The 14,363-nt window shown below is 39.6% G+C and overlaps 1 protein-coding gene across 1 annotated transcript; it reads left to right on the top strand.

Moving 5' to 3' along the window:
* The first annotated feature begins 1,985 nt into the window (after window positions 1-1,985).
* ccdc190 (coiled-coil domain containing 190) lies at window positions 1,986-14,103 on the top strand. The gene is made up of 4 exons (XM_084091497.1): window positions 1,986-2,192; window positions 8,775-8,954; window positions 9,028-9,157; window positions 12,469-14,103. The coding sequence occupies exons 2-4, from the start codon at window positions 8,777-8,779 to the stop codon at window positions 12,977-12,979; spliced, it is 819 nt and encodes a 272-aa protein (XP_083947623.1). The 5' UTR covers window positions 1,986-2,192; window positions 8,775-8,776; the 3' UTR covers window positions 12,980-14,103.
* Window positions 14,104-14,363: the final 260 nt, after the last annotated feature.

Here is a 14,363-nt window from a genome sequence, read left to right as displayed (position 1 = left end):
AAAGCTGGTGAAAGTGTGTTTCCATCCAATGGCTTTAAAGCGAATAAAAACCTGTGCGTAATGACATCACATGCTGTTTTGCGATCAAATTGGTATATCGAATTGATTTGAGACATTTTAAGGTGTTTCCATTCATTTTCGCACTGAATCGCACAACATTCAAGCAAACATTTGCGAACAAAGTTTTGCTAGACAAAATGCAATTCATTATTTATTCGTGAAATAACGTTTCCATCAGCGTTTATCGCATAAGCCGTATATCGATCAAGATAAAATCCGATGAGACTGAACGCATTTCATTTGAGTCGATATTCATGAAATTCAACCGAATTTTACTGTTTCCATAAGGAATTTTCCATCACTTAATTCGGATAAAAATGTGTGGATGGAAACATAGCTTGTGTCTTTTCTTTCTCTTCAGCCAGTCTCACTCTAGGCCTCCCTGTGCTTCTTCACCTCATCCTGGGGTTGTCTGCACCCAGAACCATCTCTTTTTTAAGTGAAGCACAGATCCCAGATTTATAGTGACCTCCATGGGCCATAATTGGCTACAGCTGTGAGTGGTTCCATGTTTGAAGGGTGAACAGGTGGAAGAATTCATAATTGATGATTTTTCCTGGACTCCTTTCTCCAACATTGGCGTGCCACAAGACATAAAGGCATAGGGCCCTATTTTAACGAACTAAGCGCACGTTCTTAAGCGCATGGGGCAAGTGCACTTAGGTCGTGTCCAAATCCACTTTTGCTAGTTTAACGACGGGAAAAATGGTCGGTGCGCGCGTCGCATGGTCTAAAAGAGTTGTCTCTATTCTCTTAATGAGTAATGGGTTTGTTTTGGGCGTAACGTGCAATAAACAAATCAGAGTCTCATTTCCCATTCCCTTTAAATGCCAGTTGAGCTCACGCCGTGGTGGATTCGCTATTTACATGGTGGAATTTGATAGTGGAAAGACCGAACGCTTGTCCAGAGCGCAAACGGATCTGTTTGTTGCTTATGGCAATTACGTATTAAAGAATAGCATATGACCAAATGTATTACTTTTGTAGCTAAACTGTAACTTTCACATCGTAGTCAGAAGATCTCATTACATCCAAGTAATAATTATCTCCTACAGAATAAAGAGTCAGAGAGGAGGAACTCATCCAGACCAGATCAACCAGATCAGATTAGACATGTTTCATCAAGCCGTAGATCATAAATGCAAATAATGGGACTGCACTGTATAAAGTGATCAGTTGACTTACCCATTTGCCATAAAATTATTAAGTACATAAACTTCCTTCATTATTGAAAAACATTAAGTTATGTGAACCTGACAATTCCACATAACTTCAGTTTCATTAATAATTTTAAAGCAACAGATTTCCTCACTTTTTTAAGTCAAGTCAACTGATCACTTTTTACAGCGTGGAGAAAATGAGTGAAAACTCTATTAAGAATTGACCCACCTCAAAAACACTTTTTTTTTGCTTTGACAAAATGGTACTCAAACCAAACAATTCATCTTAACTTGAGGTTTCTGAGTAACCAAGGCATATGTGGATAGTACAGTTTACAAGATTTGTACAATTAAGTTCAGACATTAAGTAAAATTAACTAAAAAAGTGTTAGTTAGAATTACTTGGATTTTACAGTGTACTCATGGGTCAATATTGGGCTGGAATTTGTCACATTAGATAATGACAAGCACTTAAAGTGTTAAATACATTGTAGAACATTTATACACACTTATAGTACAATTTGTAACTAAGCATAAACCTTTGCCAACATAAAAGCTTTGAATTAGATCTGTCTGAAAAAGAACAGTCTATAAACCTGCTTTGATCATCCCTCTTGGGCCAATATAAATGTGTGCTGGTATCCATGGAGAGCTCGTCATTGTCACTGGTCATTACTTTGTCAAGAGCCATAGTTACCCTTAGGAACCGTCTGGGTGACAGGAGTCTGAATAACAAACTAAAGAGAAACATTGTGTGCATCTCAGACTAACTGCAACCCTGAGGGCTCACGCATGCTCTTCATTTAGCTAAAACTAACACTAATGTGACATTTTTTTCCCTTTGTATTGCTTTATATTAAGGGTCAATGTGTTCACTTTTTTACTTCTCTAGCATTGGAGGATGAATCCTATTTCTTAGTTAGAAATCTGCCACTTTTCAGGACTGACATCAAACTGGACTGACCCTTTACAGTAAGTTCTTTTCATGATTTTTTTCCCCCATTATGAACTGTAATGCTACAAATCTTACCATCATTTTTATGCAAAAACAGGATTTAAGGTAGTAGGATGAATATTTTATGAGAGCACTTCAACAACCGCTGTGGTTTCCCAGCTGTGCCCACAAAAGCTTTTTTAAATGGAGACTGTCATAGAAGCTCTTTAAACGCGTGGGGGAAAGGCAGTTTTTCCTATTGTTATGCCTTTGTGCGACTAACTTGACAGGTGAACGATATGATTGCAGATGAGGAATTTATTTTTCATGGTTGTAATAATCATTAACTAAAACAGTTGAATTAAAATAAACATTTTCCTGTTCTTGCTGGTATCCATTAATGTTTGAGACTAATTGCTCTTAATGGCCTCTTTAAACATAATTCAATCCGCTTCTGCTATCTTCCCTGATGAATAATATGCGCTGGTGGAAAACAAAACTCAATTCATAATCGTGTTTCATAATCTTTATCTTTTCATTGCTGTTGGTTGGAATTTTTAATGCTTATGGTTAATTAATTTAGAGTTGTGAGTGTGTGTTAAAATCAACATGAAAACAGAACTGACCCTATTTTTGTCTTATTGCGAATGGTTCATCAGTGTACATCATTCCAAGAACAAAATAAAATATAAAATACAATAAAATCTCCAACAGCCTGTTCAGTTCCAGTGCGTACACTTTTTACAATCCAGTCAATTCTCAATGGATCGATTCAAGCCTCATTAAACTTTCTTTTTTTTTTTCTGGTTAATTATCTACTTTCAAACAGAAATGCATCTTAATGCGGAAGTAAAATGGATTGTGACGTCTGTTGATTTTAACATAAGTGTATTTATCCATCAAATATTATTTAAATCAATCTAAAACAAAACCGAACAATTAGCACTGGTCATAATGCCAACACAGATCTGTTCTTTGAGACTGGAAAAACAAAGACTAGCTTTGACAGCTTTAACTCAATCATTAACAGACATCTCATAAGTGATGGCCAAAGGCATGGATGAACTGGTCTATGAGGTAAATATTACCACGTAGATCTGGTATGAGCAGAGCAGAGGGGACATGGAAGAGGAAGAAAGGGGAACATTTTACTGACACACAAATGTTGGAGATAGCTGGGGTCAGGGGAAGTTTGAGAATATAAACAAGTAAATAACTATCAAACAAACAAAAAAGTTAGCTTAGGCTACAGAAATGATTACGATAACATTCCACTTCACACACACAAAAGCAGTTTATTAAATGCTTTAAGTAACTTTAAGCATTTATCAATCTTTTATAATTAATATACAAATTGGTAGAATTATATTGTCTAATAGCAATATGCTCCTGTAATTAACCCCTGTCCGCAGACTTTAACTGATCAAACTTCTGTGACTAATGGATATAAACTTAAATAGGACAAAGAAAAATGCTTTATCAAGGTGGTTTTAATATGTATCACCAACCCTGATCAGTTACACCAAGGCCAACAACATCTGATTTAAGACCAGACACCAATAGTTTATTTGTTATCAATTTCTAGCTAATAGGGCCGATGAAACGGAGAGATTTAGAGTTTTATTGACAGTGCCTCTATTTTGCTTTATTCAAACCCATTACTCATCCACAATGACCCAAACAGGCTGAATGCAGCCTTCTTACGTTTAACTGATGAACACTGTGGTGGAAGTGCTTCATCAAAGCTTTCATCTCCTGCTGTGGACTCGGTCTCTCTCTCTCTCGGTCTCTTTCTCTCTTGCATAAAAGCATCCTGAACATTCCATCAAGAAATTATTAGGTTTTTAAAGCTGCAATCCGTAGTTTTTCCTCTTTGAAGATGAGGAATAAGACAAGGAATTACATAATAATTTTGACCGGAAAATGTCATCTGAACAAGTAAGTAACATCCACCTTTGTTCTGACCAACTTATGGGAAAAAACATAGCAGTAAATCGCGCTGATTAAATCTAACGATCGCTTATCATATCACATCAAACCGTGCAAATTATACTTTGTTCTCAAATTGTTAATGTTAACAACATCAGCATTGCGTGACTACATTTAATGTGTATTAGGGCTACCTGTAGTTCAGTTTCCATTTCTGTGCAGTCTAATTTCTAATTGTCATACCAACAAATTAATGTTCCTTAGAACTGGTTCTCTTTGAAATACAAACACACGTATCTGTAATCAAATGCATATTTAAAACTGGATTGCCTAATCCTAACCCCACCCCTAATCCTAACCCCTCCCCCACACCTAATCCTAAACCTACCAATGCTACGGGGGTAATAATTTGGCGGGGGTCGAAATTCGGCACAACACCGGGACATCTTCTTTATGTGTACAGATGTGACGTAATGATGCAAAGACATGCTCGAATTTCCCGTGGAAATCCACCAGTACCACTGGAATTAAAAACATTATTACAAGCTTACCGTTCTGAATCGAGCTAATGCAAGCAGATAGTTTTGAACATTGGCTGGTTATGTACTTGCTCCAAAAATGATTTTGGATAATTTTTAACCCAAAAAGGTTACGGACTGCAGCTTTAAGTAAAGAAATATAGTTAAAGACTATATTTTATTAATTTTCTAATCTTCACAGAAGCCTGTCAGTGGTTGTCCTTGGTAGTGTTATTTTATTATTATTTATATACTTTTATTTTTTATATAACTTTTGTAACTATGTAACTTTTTTTTTGTTCAAAATATACAACATTTAAATGTAGTCAATACATCATCAATCCTTCTTCCAAAACGTGTTTTTGTCTTACCCTGATTCACTATGGTATTAGTGAACAGGTCAGCCTATAAGTGTTTATAGTTTAGACCTAGCGAGATGGTTTTTGAGGGAATTGTGTACATGTGTCACTCACCCATGAGTGTCTCGTCATATCCGTAAATAGAGAAAAGTTGCTTCAGCTACTTTCACACATGAATGGTGGCATAGGTTAGTGTTCAAAGCAAGCGAGAAAGGTTGACATGGAGCATGCTAAAACTGGAACATCTAGGGAATCACGCCGAACAAAAGAGAGTCTGCTGGCAAAAAGAGAATGCGACAGAGCTCCTAATGAAATGAGAATCAACAGTGGCTTGGCTTTTCGAAGATGGCAAGAACTCAGAGATTTGAAATGTTGTAAAAGCGACATGGAGATGGCGTTTTTATTACTCAACAGGTGAGTAAGGTATTTTACAGATAAATTGCCATATGTACTGTAGCTCTCTAACAAAATTCATTGTAAAGTATTATCTATTGTGAAGGGTCATATTCATCCGTAGTCACGCAGAGCTGAAGCACAACCAAAACAATGTTCTTCCACAAAACACTTGCAGTTTTGTTCCCTTTGCCATCAGCGCATCCAGTGTCTGAAGCTACGAATACACTCCAATTTCGTTTGCTGGTGAAAGCCTGTGACGTCATAAGTGGAGCGCCCAGAAGTATGAGAGGGCACCCATAGTACACGTCATCAGCGTTTGTGTTGTTAAAGCGTGGTGAAGACAGTATCCACAAGTATTTCAGGAAGAGTGTGCCTCTGTGTCCCAGATATTTGACACCTGAGGACACACACGACCTGTGAGTTTATTGCCGAGGCGAGGAGCATGCACGTTTAGTTTGCGAGGGTTCTGAGAAAGATCTTTTTGTGTTTGTCTTTATTCTCGAGGGATGTTGAGGCACAGCAGAGGCTTAGGTCGTGGGGATCTCAGGTTGAACTGGCCGAGGAGTTTGAGAAAGGTTTAGCCCTTTCATGCTCCTCGGTCGTGGGCTCCAGCGATCTGTTGGATCAGGATGTGCTGTCTCTTGAGTCCGCCGAACCAGCAGATAACTCATGTTGTTGGCACCATCCAGCCAGGAGGAGGCAGATGTAGTTGAAGAGGCTGAGGATACTCAACCTGCCAGCCCTGCATATGGGGAACTGGTGGACAATATGGCCCGCACCACAACTAGATTGGATTTGGCTCGGGGGCATGAAAAATGGGAAGTCACTTGTGGTAGATTGTATGAGTACTTTATTTCAGGCCATAATTTCCCCATGAGCTTTCCCTTCCTTCCCTATCTCCACACTGAAGAGAAGATCAGCTTGGATCCATCTTTTCCAATATTTGAACCATGCAAATGTGTAAGGATTGGCTGAGTGAGGATATGTGAGGATGCCCCTGGTAGAGGAGATGTCTTTCAGGGCAAGTCATCCTCTCTGAAGGCTCCTGCCCTGCCATCAAAGCTGCTTCAAACCACCCCGCGTTTGAATGGCAGGGCATATGAGGCAGCAGGTCAGGCCGGGGGGGAACTTGCACACCATGGCGGTGCTGCAGGCCTACCAGGCAGATCTCCTGAGGGATTTGGATCAGGGGCAGGGATTGTCCCCTGAGCTGCCAAGTTGTGCAACACCACAGACTTAGCCCTCCGAAAGAAGAATTTTCTCCTAGATGCCCCAGTCTCACCCTCTGAGCTTTTTGGCCCAATTGTAGAGATGGTGGTGGAAAGGTTTTGAGAGGCTAGGGCGCAATCTGCGGCGTTCAGGAAATACATCCTACACCAATCCAGATCCCCGCCTAAAGCCTCTCAGGGTTCTGGCCTGCCAGTCTGAGGACCGAAGGCAGAGGAGATACTTCCCAGATGAGTGGGTCATTCGATAAACTAGCTGACCTGCTAACTATTGTGTGAGTTGACAACGCTAGCGAGTTGAGGATGTTCACCCAGGGGCACCCCTCCTTGCTATCTGTCACTCACTATGGTCAAGTAAGGATAAGCGCTAGCTATAACTAGTCCTTCCTGCCTGGGATTAATGCAAGAGAACTGAATACATTAGACATTATATTCCCTCTATTTAGTGCCTTCCCTTCCCCAACTAGTGTTGGGTCTTAAAGTAAGGGTGCACATTTACCTTAGATGAGTGGATCTTTAAAACTCTCTAGCTGACCTTATTTTAACAATATAATGAAGTCCATCCTCGATATCTTTCTCTTACTATGGTAAACGCTGGTAAAAGAAAAGAAAAAAACTATGCGCGAGCTATAGCAGGTCATAGAGGAATTTTCTACCTAAACAGGGTTGAGCTGCCCCAGACTCGAGGAGTCTTAAAGTAAGGCATGGCTACCCTGTGGCACCCTTGGGTCGAGTCTCTCTCTCGTATTGAGGCTCCCCCTTGGAGAGGCAGCAAAATAAGAGATGGTAGCTACTGAAGGGTTTTAATAACATTGCAGGCTCCCGTTGGTAAGCTGCCCTATTTGAGCCATAGATGGAATGAGGTGTTTTACTTCCTCTCCTATTGTCTTGGGCAATAAAGTAGGGTTCCTTGTTCCCTTTTTAAAAAAGCAGGGTCGAGCTGCCTTCCCCTGACTTCAGGGGTCTTGATATAAGAATAGGCTCCCCTGTGGCTCCCTTTGAGTTGAGCCTCCCTTGTGTTGAGGCTCCGCCTTGGAGAGGCAGCAACATCAGTAATGGTAGCCAACTGAGAATGTTTTCACCGCTGGCTCCCTTTAGCAAGCTGCCCTTTTGAGCCTTAGGGCTGAGTGAGGTGTTCTCTCCCTGATCATTTCAGATATTAAAGCAGGATCCCTTGCTCCCTTCTTAAAGCCCCAGTTATCCTTGTTATTCTGCACTTATTCTTTTGAATAAAGTAGTAAATTCTACCTGGATTCTAATGAATCTAATGAAACTACTGAACATGCTCTTGAAGAGACATGGGTCACTTTAAACACCACAGCTGCCACTGTAAATACCGAAGTAATGGTAAGGCTCCTATATCTCATTGTTTTTAGTAAATAATGCCACTACAGTGTTTCCAACTATTCAGCATTAAGAATCTATTTAGCTACCCGGTTGTCAAAAAGCAAATGTGGATTTGAGTGAATAAGATGAGATGCTTTGAATAATTATATTCTCTTGGCAAGTGAGACGGATCTGCTGAATACGGTTTTGCATAACGATAGAATGAATAACATAGTCAAGCTTGACATAGCAGAGAGTTCATTGGGAGAATATAATACTGTGTATGAGAGCATGTGTATGTAGGTGTAGGCCTATGTGTTTTCCCTAGTGCTCTTATGTTAGGCCTACAAATGTTTTATATTTTGGATTGTGTATTTGAAAGATGGACAATTATGAATTTGTTGCTGATGTTTGTATGTGCATGAGTGTACTGTAAATACTGTTGTAGCTCTTCAAAGACGGAGAACCAGGGAGATATTGGAGAAATACTGTAGAAAATGGGAGAAATTGTGAAGCCTGAATGGAAGCCCCGCATTTTAGTTAAAAGAGCCTATCTCCTTTATGCATGCATATTAGCTGGACCAGCCAGAAAAATATTGATTGATTGATTGATTGATTGATTTAGTATAGCATGATTTGAGCTAAAGAATCACAATTTATGATTGTTGGTACATTTGGACTTTATGGACAATGACCGAGCTACGATGCAAGATATTCAATGACTTTTTGTTTACTGAACTGTTGCATGAAAGCAATACTAACATTTGTGCTGTTGGTCTGAATTCAGCTCAATTTTTGTTTTTGTTATGATATTGATATTGCTTTATCAGTTTTGTTTAAATATATTATTGAAACGTCATCATCAGATATGCGTCGCAGAGACTGGTTGCCATGGGCCGGTGAGGCTCAGAGACGAGAAGAGAAGAGGGCCGAAGCCAGACTGGCTGAGGATCTGCAGAGACTCGACCAGGCTAAACATTACCACCTCAACACACTGAACAGAGAGCAGCGCAGACTACACAGAGACCTCATCTCAGTCAAAACAGGTGTGTGAGTAATTACATTTCTCTAGATGAAGTTATGGCATTTCACATATTAAACGTATCTGTTTTGTGTCAGGTAATCCCTGGAAAAGAGGACTCCACAGTTTAGGGCTACGACCTTCCAACCATGATGTTGTGCGCCCTGCTGCATCCTACAAAAGGACCCTATTACCCATCATCCCACTGGCAGGCAAGGAGGCAGACAGGTGAGGCTGAGATCAGGACTTGTTTTATTGCATTTTCTCACTATATTCAAATCTAAAGATTTATAATTTTTCAAATAAATATAATTTTATATTATAATTATTTGTATGTTGTGGCCAATGTTCAATTTCTATAAACTTTTGTTTAAATAAATTAATAAATAATAATAAAAAAAACTAAAATCAATCATTTTAAATACTAAATTTGCAGTGAATGTTTATTTTGAGATTTACTAAATATTCCATTTAACAGTGTTATTAAATTATTAGTGGTTTTGTGAGGGTTGAATAAATAAATGTAAATGAGCACTAACAATTAAATAAACAATTAAAATAAAATTAATTTATTGGTATCAGTCGTAATTGTAAGTATCTCAAGTATATGCTAAACCCAAAATAGTACAGATATATTGTGCATCTATAACTATGATGTTTAAATTTGTTCATTATATATACATAATATCAGAATTTCAGAATATCATAGTATTACTATTACCGTACTCTAAGGTATTTTTATCCAATAAACATTAATAGTTGGATCCAACTCCTCTATATACTGTAAGCGAAGTCACTGATAATTTCTGATGGAGTTCAAAGGAAGTGTGTTGTGCCAACATGAAGCTAATCTCTTTAGCACCTCATTATATAATATGGCTATCCAGCTCTGTCTTCCCCTGTATCCCAGCTTCAGCCGTGGCATGCGCCCCACTTTGCAGTTAGACAGGGGTTGGCATGGATTTCAATGAGGAATGGGAGAATTTATTCTACTTGATACTTGACACAGCACAACTTCAAACAGAATGTGGAAAATGAATCTGTTGCAATTATGATCTCTCCTTCGGGGTACAATCTTAAAAAAAGGAAGCTAGACGCCGCCCACTCATTCTATAAATGTTTGATAGTGTATTTTAGACCCACTTTGCATTCAAAAAGTTGTGCGTAGGATAAGGACAATGAATATGTTTACAGTTAAAGTCTGACAAATATCCCTGAAATACGTGTTCTGAGAAATCACAAGTCTCTGTGACAGATGTAGGGATCTAAGATCTATCAACAGCAAAAACATTGTTTTCCAAAACGGCAAAACAGAATGTCACCTTAATAACACTAAACAAAATAAATGCTTCAACTTTTGTTCATTATTGAATTTTAACATTTAATATGCCCATTCCTCGTGGGATCCTAGGAGCCAGGTTAGTGTCACACCACACTCACTGCCTCTACTTCGGGACGCTACGCTTCCCGGGCTGGGCCCCAGCAGTCCCCATCGCTGCCCCTCCGTGGGTACACTGGTTGTCCCCTTGGGCCGCTCGTACAGAGCCTGGGAGCCTAGCTAGCGCTTCCAAGCCCGTCCCGTTGGCTCTTGCAGACAATCAGACTCTGCTATGCGATTCAGTGTGCCAGGCACAGTTTTGGGCTCCTGGACGGGACCTTGACTGTGGTACCATACCTATTGTCTAGAGTTGATGGCAGTGCTGCTCGCCCTGCGTCGGTTTCGACCGTTGCGCGTTTGTCTAGCATCTGTCCCAGACAGCAACATAGTGTCGGCCCAGATCCGGCCCACATCGGGTACATGTGGATTCCACACGTGGATCTGGGCTGACACTATGTTGCTGTCTGGGGTGTTTGTTTGCACACACTTTCCAAAGAAGTATACTTTAAACGGTTATGCATTCGGCTGTGTTTGTATACTGTGGGCACTTTTTACATTTGATCCAATTTGATAATGTGTCTGTCTTATTAAGTTATCTTTTAGGTTGCGATAAACTCATCACAACATATTTGTCACTTATTTATCACAAGCTAAAATAACCTCACGTGGGGCAAACATTTCAAACAGGCCACAAGTTGACTTGGCCTATACTATACTATTGAATGAACGTATAATGAAAATACACACATTAAGGATCCAGTAAATAGCATTTGATTCTGCATAGGCAAATTGTTATGATCGTCTGAGGGGATAAAATTCAGTTTTAGCATAGCAGGATGACGACAAGCATGATAATAAATGTGTTTTTGTTTGTGTGTGCATTTATGTGCTGCATGTATATGAATGTTGGGTTGAGGGTCACTGGGAATTAAAGCTGAATCAGATTGTGTGTTTCAAATGCGGGTGTATGTGTGTGTGTGTGTGCGTGTGTGTGTGTGTGTGTTCAGAAGTTGGTTATAATATGTATGTGCATGAATGCTTTCTGATTAGAGTCTGAGATGGGCATGTGTGATTGAAGGGATTTCCCCAGTTAACCGCACCAGTGAATCTGAAAATGGGTAATCACAGACACACACAGATCCATCCATCCTCAAACACATACAAATGACTTAGTAAAAGATTTATTATGTTTTAGCCCCCTACATTGATATGTTCATCTATTAATATATTTGTTCCACTGTCTGCCTCTCAGATTTGTCCTTTCTCAAAACTTCGATCAGCACTTTCAAAGAGATGAATGAATGAGAGCGAGGGAGGAGGGGGCAAAATATGTTTTAAAATGAGATCTGGAGCCGTGGTAGACTAACGGTTAAAGATCTGGGCTTCTAATGAGACAGCGAGAGAAACCTCTCTCCTGCTTGTTCCCTTGAGCAAGACACATCTCAAGATGCTCCACTGGAACTGACCATCCAATCAGTGAACCAAAGGTTTCTTTGGATGACATGCATCTGCTAAATAGCAAGAAAGAAACAAGAGAGATGAAATTAGGCCATCTCTCTCTCCCACAGCACACCGTCTGCACTTCTTGTAACATCTTCTGTCTGTCTGTTCTGTCTCTCTGAGGACCTGCAGGGAGGTTAGTGGTTCTTCGTCTTTATGCTTGTTAGGCAGACAGCCTGTAGGCAATCAACTAGTGCCTCCTTCACTATACTTCCCCTTATTTACTGTTTTCTATCTCTCTTTCTTTCCCTTAGCTCACTCTCTGACAGAGACACTCTTTCATGATTGTTTAATTTCTTTTTCTCTCGTCTGCATTCTCCACACTCCTCCATCATTTTCCTCACCTTCCAGTCCTTGGTTTATATGGTGATTCTGAAAGTGCCCAGTCCGTGTACCATCAGACCAGCTTTACATTTCCACAAAAAAACCTTTACTGAACTTTTTACTAATCTACTGTTCTTCAACTGAGTGCCAAAATGTCATTTGGTGTAACGATCACGTAAAAATGAAACCGAGTGCATCATTGTGGAGCCACCATCCAATTAGCGGTGTCCTTTTCCTGCAGCTCCAGATTAATTGCTATGCGAGTTCCCAGGATTTTTAATGCATGTTGACTTTTACACTTTAATTATTTCTCTGTATTTCTTCTCAATCTCTCCAGGTCCTCCTCTCTGCAGGCTCGTGTTCAGGAGTTTATCAGCAGTGGTGAGAAAAGCGCTGAACACTCCTCTGAGACTCTCTGCCTACCGGACCTAAAACGGCAGCCTGTCACATCTCTAACTGCTGCATGTACAAATACAGAAAGAGAGGAGAGCAAGGAGAGACAGATGGATAGAGAGAGGGAGGCACACATGGAGGTAGTGAGAGACAGAGAAAAAGACAGCCAGAAAGAGAGAGAGTGGATGCTGTTAAGGGAACGAGAGAAAGATAATGAAAGAGGAGCTGAGATAAATGGGAATAGGTGTCCATCCTCTCCTGTTTTATTCCCTTCTGAGATGTTAGCTCCTGATGGACATTTAAGAACAGTTCACACATTACCAAACTTTGCACAGGCCCTGGCCGAAGCAAGAAAAGCAAGATACATCAGACACAGAGGACACCCGTTGTGTGAGCGAGAACTCACCATACGAGAGATATTTTCCCAGGATTCAAGAGATACTCCCGCTCTCTGAGACACAAAAACAGTGGTTCTCAACTGGTTTTTCTTTAAGATCAGATTATCCATTGGACAGCAAGTTGCGACCAAACATAGTGCCATACTTGCATTGATAGGTTGGTGCGGTTTTGGTCCATTCGCGGCATATTCGTTTTGAAACAACTTGCCAACGCTAACTTTCTGGAAAAGTTCGATCGGTCTGGTAAACACTTTTGAACTACTACTGGTCTGTGTCGATTAGCTTATGTAATAGGTAGGTGTGGATCTGAGGCTCCGCCTTCTCTGACATGGAAATTATCTAATTTCTAAGTTAATTTTTTCTGTTCAGTCCGTCGAGAACAGATGCAAGTAAAAATTAGGGCTGTCAAGTAGCCTAAAAGTTGGAGCTCCATTCAATTCTGAGTTTGCAAGTTATAATTATGAGTTCTATGAAGACTTGAATGCTTATTACAAGTCAGAATTTCATAATTACAGTAATTCCGACAAAGTGTAAATGCACCTTACTATCCCATTTACTATATTTTTCCCCTGCTGTCCATGATCCTATCAGAAAAGGCTGGTGAGTCACAACCCACCAGTTGAGAATCGCTGAGTTAAAGGAATAGTTCACCAAAAAAAATAAAATAAAAAATGTTGTCATCATTACTCACCATCTAGTTGTTCCAAACCTTTATGAGTTTCTCTCTTCTGTTGAGCACAAATATAATATATTTTAAAGAATGTTGGTAATCAAACAGTTGACTGTAGCCATTGACTTCCATAGTAGGAAAAAAAATAATAATACCCTATACTATGGAAGTCAGTGGCTACCATAAACTCTTTGGCAAGAAACATTCTTCAAAATATCTTCTCTTGTGTTCAACAGAAGAAACACATACAGGTTTGGAACAACATGAGGGTGAGCAAATGATGACAATTTTCATTTTTGGGTGAACTTTCCCTTTAATATAGCACACAGTACATGCTTCATTAGATGTTTTGTATTAGGCCTAAATAATTTAATAATTGTAACAGTTAATTACAAAGACATATCACATCAAGTAGCCTACAAACACCTTTAACATTTATGTTTAAACTTAAATCTACATGAACCACACAATTTTAGGATGGTTTGTTCTTATCAGCTCAAATTATGTCAATAAAAACAATCAACAAAGCCGTTTTCTTCTCATTTTATCAGGACATCTGTCACAATCTATGAATACTTTGCCTCTGGGTACTTTCATTGTTCTTCATTTCATCAGTAGCTAGACCTCTGCTGTAGTTATCAAACTTACCATCATATCACATTATCGCCCTCTATTGATGGTTCTTTACAGAGTGTTGTGTACACTAATATCATATTACGCTAAGGGACGCGCCGCGTCGATTGCGTAAACTAAGTATTTGATTGGTGAACT

The sequence above is a fragment of the Abramis brama genome, assembly GCF_963993115.1.
Source record: "Abramis brama genome assembly, chromosome: 18".
Lineage (NCBI taxonomy): Eukaryota > Metazoa > Chordata > Actinopteri > Cypriniformes > Leuciscidae > Abramis > Abramis brama.
Note: the sequence above shows the minus strand (reverse complement) of the source record. Positions and strands in the feature narration are given on the sequence as shown.

Excerpts from the sequence above, each read along its gene's own strand:
- ccdc190 (XM_084091497.1), top strand. The coding sequence starts at position 8,777 with ATGCGTCGCAGAGACTGGTTGCCATGGGCCGGTGAGGCTCAGAGACGA. Across the intron at positions 8,955-9,027 it reads CCTCATCTCAGTCAAAACAG|GTAATCCCTGGAAAAGAGGA; the intron begins GTGTGTGAGTAA and ends GTTTTGTGTCAG. Across the intron at positions 9,158-12,468 it reads GCAGGCAAGGAGGCAGACAG|GTCCTCCTCTCTGCAGGCTC; the intron begins GTGAGGCTGAGA and ends CAATCTCTCCAG.